Raw genomic sequence first — 17,238 nt, forward strand, 5'->3', positions numbered from 1 at the left:
CGGCGGAGCGTCAGTGCAATGGGGTCGATTGGAGAGTTGGGTGGTGCAATTTTCGTCTTCTTGATTTAAAAAAAAAATTGTCAAAATCTGAAATTAGTTGCATTGAGTATCTTGTCTAGTCGTTTGAGATGGCATTAGAAGAGATGTTCCGAATTGAAAAATTCGATGGTACAGATTTCAGTTGGTGGAAAATGCAAATTGAGGATTTGATAGTTCAAAAAGATTTGAACGTGGTTTTAGGTGACAAGTCAGAAAAGATGTCTGATGCAGAGTGGGCAGGTTTGGATCGGAATATGTCCGTTATCCGACTCTCTTTGACCAAGAGTATTGCATTCAACATTCTGAAGGAGAAGATACCGAAAAGTATCATGGAAGCATTGTCTAACATATGTACGAGAAGTCATCTATTGCAAACAAGTTGTTTCTTATTAGAGAATTGGTAAACACAAGGATGAAGGAAGACAATTCACTTACTGAGCACATCAATAAAATGAATTCGATATTAGCCAGACTTACGTCAGTGGGCATTAAGTTCGATGATGAACTTCAAACTTTACTACTGATATCATCATTACCTGACAGTTGGTCCGAAATGGTTTCATTAGTTACCAGTTCAGTGTGAAGACAGGACCAATTGGACTGGACTGACTAGACACATGAGTGGGCTTAATCATTGTGTTCCCATTATAATTTGTATTTAAAGAGATCATTGTACTTATAATTTAGTACGTAACAGGAAAGAAATAAAACCTAATAGTTGTCCGTGTGGATGTAGGTTGCAGTTGGCGAACGATCACGTTAAATCTTGTGTTGTTTCTTTTCTGCAGTTGATTCATGATTATGTGAGTTGCTTCCGCGTGCGTGTTTTTTCCCATCAATTGGAAGCTTATCTCCTAGGTGAGTAAGGGTGTCTTAGGAAAGGGATGTGAAATTACTAAAATGGCCATCAGCTTACCTTATTGTACTAGTAGGACCACACTACCGAGACCAAGACTCGACATCCGGTTCAATTCGAAAAAACTATTAGTGGTTGGTTTCTCTTTCTATATTTTGAATGTATTCAAACATAGGTGTTTTACTTAAGTACTCCACAATTAATTTATTGTCAACCAGTTAATATGTACTACAAAAATTTTCTGCATCATAAGAGTCTATTCCAATCAGAATCAAATTTTGTTTTAATTTGTGTTGACAATGACATAGCAACACACCACGTATAAAACATAACTTTGTCTTTTTTTTTGCGGGTTAGCGGACTAGCCTGTCCCCTTTCACTGTTGACCAGCATGAATTGCAGATTATGCGGAACAGACTTAAGTGGGTCAGTAGGTTGAATTACTGAGTCCGTCCGCTGCGGATTGCGGGTCGACCCGCATGTTCCCCATCTCTAAAAAAAGTAGAAGTAATAAATAGGCAAAATAAATATCTTCTTTAAAAAAAAATCCGACTTATTTTTATGAATAACTTTTTTTCATAATTATTTTTCTTAAATTATGTGAGTGTTTACAGATCAAATTGTATAAGTTTTTTAAGTTTAGATGAATTTTTTTTTCTAATTGTCTTTATAGTTTGTCAAAATTTCATATTTCTAAACCAAAACCAAATATGTATTTCTCAAATTATATACACATATATATTGCATACCGTCTTTATCATATTTTAAAATTTATTAAAAAATTGTAAGTATAATTAATCACATAAAAGTATAATATTTAATGAATTAAATAATAGTAAAAAACGTGTTAAAAATGTATTAAATAGTATGTTATTAGCATATTTCTTGGTAGACAAATTAACTTTAATATCAGAAACAACCCATGTTCCCTTATGCACATGTCATCTACTCCTCCCGAGACCAATTCTATAATCTATAATCTCTGTTACTGAGTTGTTACCTCTTTTCTCCATTAACTTTTACCCTTAACCACTTCAACACGTAGTTACATGTATGAAAGAGGCATGAAAGAATCTAGAGTTTATAAAAACTAAGTATAACATATAATAATTAATACTATGTAGAGTCTATGAAAGATAATGACACAAAAATTCATTTTATTAATTATATGTATTATCCTTGTATTAATCTTTCTCAAAACAAGCACAATCAGGGATTAGCAAATCCTTGAATTCTCTTCCATTGTTGTGCATGCATAATGGTAGCAGTACGAGAACTGAGTCCAAGCTCTCTTATATATTATATATTATATGTTATAAAAAACCCTCCAACACTAATAATGAGATTATTTTAGGTGGAGAGTGTATACTGTAATGGAAGCAATAGATTATATACCAATACTTTCATTAACGTGGTGTGATATCATCTCCACCAAATCCAGCTCCTTCTTAACTTCAATCCCCATAGTTGGTGCCCTCATCTCAGTCTCATGATGCTCATCAACATGAACACGTTGCATGATGCCTCCTTGATGAGATTGCTTCCCCTCCATAGTAGAAGCACTTTGTATATTATCTAACAGAGAATCAATGCTACACCCCTCTTCAAACAAGTTATCATCCAAACAAAAATCTGGGACCTCGTTAAAATCATACTTTGGCACCAACTGGCCATTGGGACAGAATTGATCAACACACAGGAGCTGAGCTGCTGCTTTGCCGTTATTGTTTGTCTTAGCATTGCCATTTTTAGCAGATTTTTTTCGATAGTCCATTGGTGGATTTTGGTCTAAGTTCAAGCTCTTGATATATTCCTGAAGAAGAGAGCCTCTAGGGTACTTTGAACGACATTTTCTTTTGGAATATTGTCTTCTCTTTGTTGCGTTCCAATGGTTTTTGATGGAGTTTTCAGTTCTTCCAGTCAATTTTTTTGCAATCTCTGCCCACTTATTTCCTATCTCCGCATGAGCTTCGATCAGTATCTTATCCTCTTCTTCAGTCCATATGTCCTTCTGCAAAATGGCACAAAACTAGTTTGTTTTTTAATATTCAAGGAAGCACAACGAATTTCAAGAGTATAATATATTTAAAAGTATATCAAGGTCTTATGTGGGTTAAGAGGAATAGACTTCAACAATTCGTAGTGAGAAGTGTATCATTATTATTTATTTTTATGACAAATAAATTGAAACCTTAATGTCTGGTCTTAAATGGTTATGCCATCGTTCTCTGCATTGCTTCCCTATTCTCCCAGGCAACGCCTGTGCTATGTGGGACCACTTCCTCACTCCATATTGGTCGACCAGTTGAATCAACAATCTGTTTATGGAAGCATTTTTTTCAACAGAAACATGCCAAATCCATTACGTGAACAAAAAAAGATGTAACGAGATTATATAAATAGGCATTGAAAACAAAAGGTTTAAACATGGAAAGTATATGTTTAATAAAATTATGCACCTGTCTTCATCTGATGTCCATTGCCCCTTCACTATGTTGGATTTCTTCCGAGCTTTGAATGTTCTCCTAGTTGTTGGGGACTCCCTAAGGTTTTTATTCAAACCAACTCTCTTATAATAATTAGGTGGGGATATGCATGAGACTTCATCTGGTACAACAAAATTCAAAGGTTTGGTTTCTAGAGCATTGAAGGGCAGGTATCTTTGGTTTGCCACCACCATATCCATTTGATTCGTCCGAGGGAGGTTCAAACTATAACCTACATATTGGAAATTGTGCATCAGATGAGCATGTGCACTACCATTACTCTCAGCAATAGGTTTGCACTCAAAAACTTCAAAATCAGGAGGTGCAGACTCACAGTTTACATTATGATCAAAGGGATCAAAATTTGGAGTGTGTACCCCGAAAATGGGATTGGATGAGGAGCCATTATTCACAGGAAACTGATCAATATGATGATAATCTTGCAAGAAACCCTGTGAGGAAGGAGCTCCAAAAGGAAGCTCATCCCCCATGCTGGGTTTCAAGCAGTTTTCTTGCACATGCATTGGCTGAGAGGCATAGTTTTCCGTGAGGTTTGCTTCAATGTCCATGAGAGTAGTAATAGAAACTGAAACTGAGGGAAATATTTGCGTTTCAAACCATCTCCGTTTGTGTTCCTTATATGAGAGAGAGATTGAGAATGCATTAATTGCATGGCAATTGATATGAAGCATCAAATGGCCAAGATTGTTTCACATCTAGGCACTTGACCATATATGTTACAGTTCAAGTATAATAATATTGTTGCTGTTACTTTATTGGCATTGTTACGGTCAAACCTTGCTGTGTGACTAGATATTATGCAGTAGTATGTAATTAATCCATGATTCCTACAAAGCCCACATTAACATTCATAGTTTGACTTTTTTTTTACTCAATAACTTGACTACATTTAGATTCTTTTTAGTATATGTCATTGTTTCTCTTGTAGGGATAATGTCCAAAAAAGCATTAAATGTCCAAAAACATTAAGCTGTGTTCTTTCTTTAGAGTTGAAGAGGGACAAGTCCTAAAAAACACTGCTACACTATACAACATAAATTCCTAGAGGGACAAATTTGGGTACAGTACTATGACTATTGAGAATGTTCTGAAGCATGAACACCTAATTTAACATGTCATTTACTTGGGTCAATGCATAACCTTCACTCAGGATGAAAACCTAATTAGGTCAAATTGAATGGCCTCTAAATAAGGGAGCACTTTCACTCCACTGATACTGATAGCTTGATATTCTAACCTTTCCATTCATTTACTATAGTCTGATGTTAAAGACGAAGTACATGCTCATATCTGATTATTTTTTAGGATTTCTTAAAGAAAACTTTCTATAATTTTTTAATCGAAACTTATTTCAATCCAAAATAAACTAATTCAAATATAGAATGAACATTTTATTAGTGAATCTTTTTGGGAAATAAATCTACTTAACTTGAGATGCATCTAGTTTTAATGATATTTGTGCATATAATTTACTGCACCTAACATAGAGTTAATTGAGTTAACACTCTCAACAGTTGAACCTCCTTCTTCCCATACAAAATAGTCTTACCTGAAAAAGTCTTGTGAAGTAACTGACCATAACTAGTTAACAACTTCTATTTAATTTTTAAGTTTAAACGTTTCAGAAAAAGACAATTACTGACAAAGGATCATTCTCAGTAATAATCAGCTTTAAATGGATATAAAATCACCAAAGAAAGATCAAATTTCCCCCAAAAGAATCAGAGTTATTCTCTATTAAACATGTTTGCTCCATTTAAGATTATTTCAGCTACATCTTTAGTCTATACTAAAAAAATAAATTTTTTTATAGTTTTTGAAACAATTTTTTCTCATTAGTTTTTTTTATACAGATATATATTTTAGTCTTAAAAAATTATTATCCAAATAATAAAACTCTAAGAATTTTTGTAAAAAAAAGAAATTATATATATATATATATATTAAATTATAGATATTACAGTGTATAGATAACATTTAAATAAAAGACCGGTGCAATTTTGTGAGGTAGGAAGAACCTACAAGTAAAGATTCTAACAAAGGGTGTGTTTACACATAATGTTTTAAAGGTTTGTCGTACTAATTAGCATTTTACATATTTCATATAACCAAAAACAATGTTGACAAAGTTTTCATTATTTTACTTGAGAAACAAAGGAGTGTGGAGCAAAATATGCATGTTTTTTGGTAAAAAAATGTCTATTGGTCACTTTTTTCATAAGAAAGACAGATAATATAAACTAAAATGTTTCTACTTTTTGTGCACGACGGAGATTCACATTCCACATGACGTTGAGACAAAGAACATCACAAAACATCGATCACTATAGTTTTTATTGTGACAAAACGACGTTTACCTCTACACAGTTTTGACCTTTGTTTTTTTTTCAATTATATATAATTATTTATTTTAACAAAATTTTGCAAAAAAAGTACATTTTTTCTATTTCTAAATAAAATATTATATTGTTAAATTTTAATAGTTTTTATAATCTTATTAGTATCATTATTTTAAATTTTAAATTTAAATATATTTTTAGTCCTTCAATTTGATAAAATATTTTTTTAATCTTTCAAAAATCTATACTGATCTCTTTCTGTCTTCCTGTCAGTGTTGTTTTTTCGTGAAAAAACAGAAGACATGTCACCCACTATTACTTATGACTCACCAATCCAAATAAATATCACTGAACATGTCAATCTTTTTTTTAGTTATATTATAAATTCTTATTTGACGCAGGGTCATAGTTTGTGTGTTTTGCTGTTAGAACCATTTGTTTTGAACCTTCTTTTTCCATTACATTTCATCCTTTGAAAAAATCTTTTGGATGATACCATATGATCAATGTTTGGAGATTGATTAATCTAGTGAGTATATGTAAACGGGGCCTCTGTAACAAGTATAAAAAACATTCATATCCAAGTTGTTTAGATGGGACATAAAGTATGTGTGTATTTATGGGATGTATTTTATATACTAGTTCATATGGTTCAATTAATAATTAATTTATTTCATCTTGTTACTCGTCGTTAAGAAAAGAAAAAAAAATCATTTAATAAATCACTATTTTTATTTTATTTTATTTATTTTAATTTTTAATTAAAATTATTATTATTATAAGGGTTGTATCTTCACTACATACAACATAAATTTAAAGATAACTGGCAAATGTGAACTAATTTAAGGGCTTTGCAGATGAAACATTCTATCTCAGATTCAATTCTGCTGTTCAGGATTAACATAATACTCCTCATTCAAAAGTATCCAATTACTTAATTTGCCCTTTATTTTCTAATCATTCTCTGTTCTATGGTATTTGTCCTTTATTTTCTAACAACAATGTTTCCATATATATGCTTGCAAACCACAGATGACAGTCTATTGAACAAAAAAGAGGATGTGATCAAAATTGAAACGTTCATTAGGCGCCACTCAGACATGTACAATGAAATCGGGGATCTAACTACTAAAAAGTGTAAGGGGTCAAGAGCCCTCAATTCCTATCTGACCTATTAAGAAAATTTTCATACATGTAGTTACCAGATTTGTCATGCAACTGGACAAATTTTAAGACTGAAAATTAAATTGTCTTTGGCTTGAGTCGCCTCACCCTGGAATACAGGAAAACACCGGCAAGAGCTATACAAGTGCCTGCGGAGGAAGAACACATAAGATGTAGGGATATGGTTCAAAAAACTATAAAACACTTGTTCAAATTATTCCAGTTGGAACCAGAAAATAGCAACTTTACCCAGTGCGTTAATTGGTGATACTGGAGTTCGGAAGAAGATGACTGAGCTCACGATGACCACAACCCTTTTCACACAATTTCCTACAGAGTGGGTAACAGGTGACACCTTCTCCAGTATCATATAAGCAACCTGCACAGTGAATTCACAGAAAATTATCCCTACATCATAATACAAGAAAATTACAAGAGAAAAGAACCAAGGAAAAATATATAATATGGCTTCAGATAACTTATTTCAAAGTCTAATTAGTTAGTAACGACGTGTAAGTTCTTAATTCTCATACTCATACCTTTACTTTACTTTCTTATGATGATCTCAAGATGAACCTAGCTAAGAAGTGCTTCTAATTCCATTAAAATGGTCAGAAGCATATTAAAAGTGGACATGCTGCAGTCCTAGTGTCAAGTTATTTTCAACAATGAATGCAACTAGCTCAGTCTAGCATGAATTATACAATTTTTACTTACAGTTTTATAACTTTTTTATTTAACTTTTTACAAGGAACATCACTCATTTGCTTAGTTATGAAAAATATTATACAAAAGTTTGGTAAGAAATGGATTTCTCTTCCACCATTCACATGCTCTGCATAAGACTGTCAGAAAACATAACACAAAAAACTTACATTATTTATTATTTATACAACACATTCTACAATATGTCATCTCCATTACATCAATCATCTTGTCTCATCTTATCACCCTTTGTCTCCACATAAAATTGTGTAAATTTACTAAAGAAAAACAGTTTCTGGCGCACAATACCCTCCTCAACTGGAATGACGTAGAATACAAGCATATAAATATCTCACAGCATAGAAGTCATTATTATATCTGAACTTCAAAATGAATTCAAATCATCCCCAACAATGAGCAATAGAAATAAAGTTTTGTACAGCATGCATAGATAAGCAAAAGTTAAATCCATAATTTAAAAAATAATTTCATATCAAAATTTTCTTTTCAATATGTATGATTTACTGATGTTTAAATTTAATGGTCCGGAGATGAAATATTCAAGAAGAAATAGAAGTAACAACAGTTTTAAATATAAGCTGGGCAACTGTGCATAGAAGAGGGAAAAAAGCTTACTTGCTGATACGCATGGTAACATAGTGCAGCAAGAAGAGACCTGATGTACACTTCGTTAACATTTAATCCCTGTCAAGAAAAATGACATGAAGATCGATTACCCTCAACACCATAATATATGTCGATTGTTAGAATATTAACAGAAATCCTATCAATCTCAACCATCAAGAATTCAAAACACTCACAGAAGACTGCAGGTAAGTAGGGGTAAATTTAACACCCTCCATTAACAAAGTTACAGGTGCTGATATCAAGAAGGACATAACAGTTATTATTGAGAAGAGCGTTATGTTGTCCATAGATTCCTGATAAGAAAAAAATGTCTGTTATTTTCTGCTTGTTGAAAAAGATGAAATGTGATGTCAGAAAATGCTTCTCATACTCTGCAAAAAAATAACTACCAACAACAAAACAAATGAGAAAACTTTGAGACGTGTTCGCAGACCACATTACCTCCGTGTTAACCATGAGCTTTTTGCTAAGAACATTACGAGACTGATTTGTCCAATTGGAAGCCATTGCACTCCAAAATCCAGCCCTGTTAAATATTCCAATAAAGAAAATTCCACTTAGTAGAACACAATCACATTTTCCTTTCATATGGCTGCATTTCCTCCCTTCTCTTACCCTTTGACGGAATCATAGTTCCCAGGTACGTGGTATGTGTACAGGAATGCAATTTGTTAATTTTCACGTTATTATTAAAAGACATCATCCTTTACAAATAATCGGGAACACAAGACACGGCATGGTTATTGAGAAAATTCGGTAAGAGTATTGATATGAACACTTTCACGTATTATACACTCTATCAACACTTATTATTTCTTCTTCTTTTTTTCTATCAAGTTTATCACCTCTTAACCCTGTGTTTCTCTTTCTTTCCCTCTCTAGGTGTTAATTAGAGATTGGTGTCCACCAATTTTTTTTTCATTTTGTAACTATGGATGGAATAATACACGCATGGTAGAAGAGGTTACCAATTGAAAGAGGCCTCGGTAGCAGATGCTAGCACTACCCCACCAACAATAGGCACAAGGGAACCAACCACCCATGCAGTAGGATTCTGTCGAAAAACAAATGATAACAAACGGATTAAAGTCACCATAACCAATTCACAATTTGCCATACATAAGTGAGTAAAGAAATATAACCAAGAACCAAACCGATCGTCATTCTTGTTTAAAGAAGCAAACATATGAAACAAAAAAGTATGGTGTTCTAAGTTCTAACCTCTCCAAGGAACATGGCAGAAAGGAGCACTGAAAAAAAAGGCTCCATAGCTTTTATTGTGTGAGTGAAAGACACAGCAACCTTTCCAAGACTCATGTTAGTAAAAATATTCCCTAAAGTATGAACCAGAGCCAATGGCCATATCGCTGCAAGCTGCAACCCAAGAATTCAATCAAACACAACAATACAGAACAAAAAGAGAGCAAATAGTATGACAAACACTAACAAACCTGGGCGCCACTGAGTTTAGGCCTCTTGTAGAGATTAAAACCCCACATGAAAGCTACGAGGAGAGCCCCCATAGCAAACTGAATCGTGCTAACGGTTAAAGGGTAATGGTAAACCTTCAAGACCTGTTTGTTATAGATATTGAAGTAGATGTTGAAGAGGATCCAAAATCCAAACAGGGAAACCATTTCCAGAATGTTGAGCAGACTGTTGCCTCCAGAGAACTCGGTGGAACTGTTCTCCGGCACGGAGGTTTGTCTGGCATGGAGAAAGGGACGAGAAAGAACATGTTTGAAAGAAAAAGGAGAAGATGGTTGACATGGGAATGAAGAGAAAGAGGAAGAGGAAGAGGAAGAGAAAGAGGAAGAGGAAGTGCAAATGTGCTTGAGTTTGGGAATGGAAGGAGAGAGAGGGGTGTGAGGTTTGCGGAGAGAGAGCAAAGGGGAGAAAGAAAGAAGTGTGCTCTGCATTTCGTAGTAGATCGCAAGAACGCAATTCTTTACACAGAGTCACTGTTGGTTCTTTTCTTTCTTCGCTTCAACGCAATGGTTGACCGTGACGTGATGGACCAGGTATTTAAGGTTGCATTTCGAGTAATAAAATTAATACAAATAAATATTAAATAAATAATAAATGAATAATGAAATAGTAGTAGTTAACAATAGTACCAATGACTGCAGCATGAATCTGGATTCAAATATGGGATATTCCATTCATTCTTATTATATTTTTATTATATTATTATTGCCTTTCTCTTTCTGTCTTAGTTAGGAGAAACGTTTCAAATTTGGTCCTCAACATATTCATAATCAATTTTCTCATTGTGCACACTGACTCACCACACAAAAAGGCTTCATACCAATCAAACATGCTTTATGTTCATGTATTCTTCCACCAATATCTAGTAGGCTGCTTTAACTCCACATAATACAGAGAAGATGAGGTATTCAATCAGGAAAAAATTCTTTATAATAAACCAAATTTTATTTTTATAATATTCACAGTTTGAAAACAATAATTTTAATCATTTAAGTATAAAAATTAAGTCAATTAGATGCAAACTATTGAAATAAATGGTCCATTAATTTTCACTTTCAGAATTCATTATTCATGGGCATAACAACGATACAAGAATAAAAATTATAATTATTTCAGCGCATTAAAATAAAAAGAAATATTCAACTATTTAATCATATTAATTTAATTGAAAAAATACGTTTGCTAACAAATTAAATTAAACTAATATGTACATTTAAAACTTTTGTTTTTCAAAGGCCTTCTCTGTAAGAAAACTACATTCAATTGAGTTATTTTTATGTATCTGAATATTCCCCATTTCCTTTTTTGGTGTAGCTGTTGTTCTTCTCCTCTTATGTGGTTTTCATTTTTCCATTTTTTGAGTAGTTGTTTTATTTGTTAAAAACCAAAAAGCTCTTGCTTGTTTAATTGTAAGTAACATATTCTTGTTTAAGAACTAGAGCTTACTTTCGAAGAAATTATTTTGAAAATATAGAAAGAGGTTAAACAATGTTAGATAGATATGCTCTTGTTAAAATATTATGTTAAGGTATTATTTATTTAAGTGTTTCACCATACCATATTACATCATCACTAATGAAAAATAAACTTCTTACGTTAAATATTTATAATCATATATATATATATATATATATATATATATATTAAAAGTTTAACGTAGAAGTAGAAGACATAAATTTATATTAGACAAAATATTTAACATAATTTTACATCAAATTAACACCGATCCACATAAATTAACATCAGACTTAAATAGATTTAATATAAATTTTGTACCTTTAAAAAAATTATTGATTTTGATTTAAAACTAAAATTTAAAAATTTACTATTTGTAATTATATTTTTATATATATATACATAAATATATATATATATATATATATATGTGTTAAATAAAAATCACAACAATAATAGGCTTCCACCTTGTCTGTTCTTAGAATTCTTTATGAATAGGTATAGTCTACCTATGTATAGTTTTTGTTAACATATGGGTTTTGGTCTAGTCCCCGTATTTTTGTATTTTTTTTCTTTTCTTTTTTCTTTTTTTAATAATATTTTTTTTCATGTGATGGTAAATGATTGTTATTACTTAAGGTGTCAGCCTAGCTGAAATCTTAAGTGGCATAGTGATACCTAATATGAAAGCTTTTATTTAAAAAAATTAAAAATCACAACAATATGCAAAATGACAAAATCATAAAATAAAAAATTATGAAATTGGTATAAGGAAATATCGCAAAAAAAAAATTAGAAATATATATAAACTAAGTGACTAAAATATAAAAAAAAATATCTTAAAAATATTAAAAATAATTTTTTTGGTAAATAAAAGAATTTTGAAGATTTTGGTGCTTCAAGCATATTTCTCTCCTCATTCTAAACAACTTTCGTTTTCATTGTGTGTTGATCCAAGTTCTCTATAAAAAAAATTATGAGTGATTGAAATTTTTTTCTTCAAAATTTTATATCTTAAAATATATAACTATATTACTTTATTATCAAATATATAAAAATAGTTATCGAAAAAATTGGTCAAAAAATATTTTTTACCTTTATTAATGATTTTTATAAAATTGGGTGAATAACACACAAAATTCACCAAAAATAATATCACAAATTCAAGATTCGAAAAATACTTTTGTTATTCTTAAGATTTTGAGTTTCATATAAGGCCTAGTTTTTTTTTAAAAAAAATATCTTCATCATATCACTTCAGCATGCTCTAGTATTTTTTTTTTAATAAAACTTGAGTTTTAAATTTAATACCTTTACACACACAAAAAAAAACTTTTACACGTCTTAAATTTGTTGTAATGTACAAGTACAACTTAAAAAGAATAACAGTAACATCTTTCATAAAATACACATGTTATTATTTATTTATTTTATTATTAGTTTAAACAATGAACAATATAATTTATCTAATTTCTTTAGAACAGTAACTTTACACGAGTCAAATTTCACTGTGCAAACAAAAGATTACTCGTGTATTCTGCTTTTTGTTTAGGATAACACGGTTTACTAATTTAATGAGAAAAACGCTTCAATGATAAATTTAGGATAACACGGTTTACTAATTTGAATAAATTTTTTTAGGAGGAGACATAATTTATTCAGTTTTTCCTTTACTAAAAAATTAACTTGTAACTCTCAAGATATTCAGTTAGGAGTGAGTATTAGAAACCATCTTCTTAAATAACTATATGTTTCAACTAGAGACTTTATCATGGCATTAGATGTCATTATTTGATCACTTCACCTACCACCAATTACACCTTTAAGTAAGATGTGTTAACAATTTACAAAATTATCACATAATTGAACCAACTCTATTACTTTTAACATCCTATTTTTTTTCTCTAATTCAACTTAAAATAGTTTTGTATTTTAAAACTTAACATTAAAGATAATCTACAATCAAATATTTTAAAAAAAGTATTGTTATGATGATAATCTTGTACCATATTATAACTGTAAAGAAAATTAATTTTTTTCTAAAATGTAAAGTGGGATTAAACAATTTTATTTTAAAATTACACTCACTACATTTTGTAAATAGTTATTAAAGTAATATTATCCTTTAATCAAATATGTGATATAGGAAAAATTACACTTCAATCAAATAATCAACATAAAAACAATCACACTTCAATCAAATAAACATAAAATTTATGCATTTAAAAAAACAAGTAAAATGTAGGAAAACAAATTAGAAAATCTTAAATTATTTTAAATGAATATGATAAAAATATCAAACACATGATTACATTCAAGACTAATATAGATTTTTTTTTATATCATACATGGATAGAAAAATTTCATCCATGAAAACTAAACAAAAACAAAGGATTTGTATATTTGAGGGGAGAAAAACTTGCTTAGGTAAAAAGTCTAATTGGATACAAGTGACCTAAATTTTGTTTTCTTCTATATAACAACAGTCTATACAAAAAAAATAAATAACTGCAATATAAAAAACATAGAGATAACTAAGAGTTTCGTTAAGTTTGGAGAGATTTATTTTCTTAACAAAAATTAATAAATTTATTTTACGTTATATATATATATATATATATATATATTATATGTGATGTTATAATTTAAAATATTTATTATTCAATTATATTAAACTTTCTTCATTTATATTTATAAAAATATATCCTTATAATTAAGTAAGGTTAAAGCTTAAATAAATTGTCCAAACAAATTTTGGATCAAATCAAAACAATGTAAAACCAATCTAGATGAGTCCGTGGTCACATGTACTGCACCTAAATACTTATTGAACTGATTTTCATATATGTAAAAGTATTACTAATTCCTACCGGCATTCCGTTACAAAATTTTAATATGATCTAAATTAAGAATATATGATTTTGAATGAAGTCTCAAACTATTTTTTAAAATAAAATTTAATTATACACTTAAGAAACTTTATAAACACACTTTACTAACAGTTAAATTTTATTAAAAATAATAAAATTGTGTCACTCACTTTCCATTTATTAAATTCACTCATTTTTTTATAATTTCAATATTTTTTTATGAATAACAAATAATATTATAATATATTAAAAACAACATTGTCAGCACTCCTCCCTCCAAAAATACACCAACCAAATCATAAATTGATTTTTTTTTTATAAATAGCTTTCATGAAAATAAAATTTGCAGAAATCATAAATTGAATTTATGAAAATGAATATTTATAACTTTTTTTAAATGTAATCTTTATGTTTACAACAATTTCTTTTGCTGATGAGAAACAATAATATTTTTTTATTTACAACAATTAAAAAATTAATGGAAACAATAACTTTTACCAAAAAAAAACTTAATTCTTTTATAAGTATTTCTTAAATACTCATAAAATATTTATCAAGAATAGTATCAAATAAAGTATGAATCTTTACTTTTTACTAAATGGCCGAAAGCCCAAAATCAAATTGTTATTGAATCTGTGACCATCGCATTTTGTATGCGCATATATTCATGTTGCATTTTGATAAAAAATAAATTTTTAATTTTATCTTTTAAACAATATATATTTCTAAATAAAAAATATATTTAAAACTGTGTATTTTAAAATGTATTAATATACATTATAAATTCTATATTTTAAAATGTATTTCCAGATAAAGAAAAACATCGTGAGATGTAATTTCAAATCAAAATACATATATTTAAATGTATATAAATTTTTAAACATCTAAATTATGCAGAGTCTTCTGAATTATCATATAATTTGAAATAAAATTATTTTATAAATTTGAATAAAAAATATTTTTAACATTTCACTACCTCGTAAGATTACCGCTTCAAATCATGGAAGTGTAAGTTAAAACATGAATGAACGTAAATTGAACACATACAATAATGTGTTCACATATAGATCTTATCATATCATGATTCTCACACAAAACATAAAAGTGAAGAAGAAATAGGCACTTACCTTTATCTCCTTTATCCCAATCTATCTCTTGCAATTCCGTTCTTGTCTCACACTTTTGTGATGGTTAACAGTGAGACAACTATTATTTGCAGAGACAGAACCCTATAGCCTTTAGTACCCAATCTCCATCAGATGTAGGTTTTCATTAGGAATATATATTTCTCACATTAACCAATGGGTCTTTATTCTATTATTATTATTAAATCATATTTGGGTCCAAAGCCCAAACTTTAAGTCATGTGAGTCACTTTATAGAAATTAATTTACATAATTTCTTACATTCTCCCACTTGACTCATATGAGTTATAATACTTTCATGATTTAATAATTACATAAATGCGCATTTAAAAGGCCTTACATAAATTGGTTCTATCATTATTCATAATCAAGAATACATAAATAATAAGAGTCATGGCGGTTACATGTCATTTGAATCAACACATTTCCTTCCATGTACTACTATATCATTCTTTCTCCTTAATATGACTTTATAGTGAGAAATCCATAATAGGTTCAAACATAATGTCATTGTCATCAATAACAACATAATTTGTTTTCCACACCATAATAACATAATTTGCATGCATATACATAAAGTAGAAAACAACATAAATTTCAGAAACTTTATTTATCAATGAGCTCAGAGTGTCAAATAAGCATTAACAACATTCATAATTCACTAGTAAACATAATGCCCATATTTACAACATGACCAGTAAATGTTTTGGGCGGTAACCCTTTTGTTAAAGGGTCAGCAATCATAAGATCAGTGCTAATATGTTCTATTGACACTTTATGTTTCTGAACTTCTTCTTTAACGGCAAAGTATTTCAATTCCATATGTTTAGCACCTTTGGAATACTTGTCGTTTTTAGAAAAGAAGACTGCTGCAGAGTTATCACAATAAATTTTCAGCGGCTTGGCAATACTGTCAACAATTCCAAGTCCTGAAATAAAATTCCGCAACCAATTAGCCTGAACTGTGGCCTCAAAGCATGCCACAAATTCAGCCTCCATAGTGGACGCAGCGATGACTGACTGCTTCGCACTTTTCCATGAAATCGCTCCTCCGGCTAAAAGATACACATAACCAAATGTAGACTTTCGTTTATCCACACAGCCAGCAAAATCTGAATCTGTATATCCAATCACCTCAAGATGATCAGATCTTTTATAAGTAAGCATGTGATCCTTCGTTCCTTGCAAGTATCTTAAAACTTTCTTTGCAGCTTTCCAATGATCCAATCCTGGATTACTCTGGTATCTACCAAGCATACCAACTGCAAAACTAATATCTGGTCGTGTACAAGTTTGAGCATACATTAAACTCCCAACAATAGATGCATAAGGTATATTCTCCATCTGTTTCCGTTCCAAGTCATTCTTTGGACATTGCATGAGACTAAATTTGTCTCCTTTCTGTATTGGAACAGGAGATGTCGAACATTTATCCATTCTGAATCTCTCTAAAACTTTATTAATATATGCTTTCTGAGACAAACCTAACAGTCCTTGTGATCTGTTACGGAATATTTCAATTCCTATCACATAGTTTGCCTCACCCATATCTTTCATCTCAAAGTTATTAGAGAGAAACTTCTTAGTCTCACTTAATAGACCAAGATCATTAGTTGCAAGCAAGATATCATCAACATACAGAGTCAAGAATATAAACTTGCTCCCACTGACCTTCAGATATATACACCGATCAACGATGTTTTCCTTAAACCCAAAGGACACAATAGTATCATTGAACTTAAGATACCATTGCCTAGAAGCCTGTTTAAGCCCGTATATTGATTTCTTAAGTTTACACACCATGTGTTCCTTTCCTTTTTCAATAAACCCCACTGGTTGGTCCATATAAACATCCTCTTCTAAATCCCCATTCAGAAAAGCAGTTTTGACATCCATCTGATGCAACTCAAGATCATAATGAGCTACTAATGCCATGATAATTCTAAAGGAATCTTTCTTAGAAACAGGTGAAAATGTTTCTTTATAATCAATGCCATCCTTTTGAGTAAAACCTTTGGCAAC

General features: G+C 30.4%; 2 protein-coding genes across 2 annotated transcripts; both read right to left on the minus strand.

Moving 5' to 3' along the window:
• Positions 1-2,282: 2,282 nt before the first annotated feature.
• On the minus strand, positions 2,283-3,980 carry LOC137805651 (transcription factor MYB98). Its single transcript, XM_090300155.1, has 3 exons — positions 3,355-3,980; positions 3,087-3,213; positions 2,283-2,906 (listed from the first exon to the last, which is right to left on the minus strand). The coding sequence occupies exons 1-3, from the start codon at positions 3,948-3,950 to the stop codon at positions 2,283-2,285; spliced, it is 1,347 nt and encodes a 448-aa protein (XP_090156281.1). The 5' UTR covers positions 3,951-3,980.
• Positions 3,981-6,803: 2,823 nt separating this feature from the next.
• On the minus strand, positions 6,804-10,402 carry LOC137807877 (triose phosphate/phosphate translocator, non-green plastid, chloroplastic). The gene is made up of 8 exons (XM_068608712.2): positions 9,710-10,402; positions 9,480-9,632; positions 9,227-9,312; positions 8,700-8,784; positions 8,432-8,551; positions 8,247-8,315; positions 7,155-7,284; positions 6,804-7,054 (listed from the first exon to the last, which is right to left on the minus strand). Exons 1-8 carry the CDS (start codon positions 10,175-10,177, stop codon positions 6,984-6,986), a joined length of 1,182 nt encoding a protein of 393 aa, XP_068464813.2. The 5' UTR covers positions 10,178-10,402; the 3' UTR covers positions 6,804-6,983.
• Between the last annotated feature and the right edge of the window lie 6,836 nt (positions 10,403-17,238).

Source organism: Phaseolus vulgaris, chromosome 3, assembly GCF_051622355.1.
Source record: "Phaseolus vulgaris cultivar YP4 chromosome 3, ASM5162235v1, whole genome shotgun sequence".
NCBI lineage: Eukaryota > Viridiplantae > Streptophyta > Magnoliopsida > Fabales > Fabaceae > Phaseolus > Phaseolus vulgaris.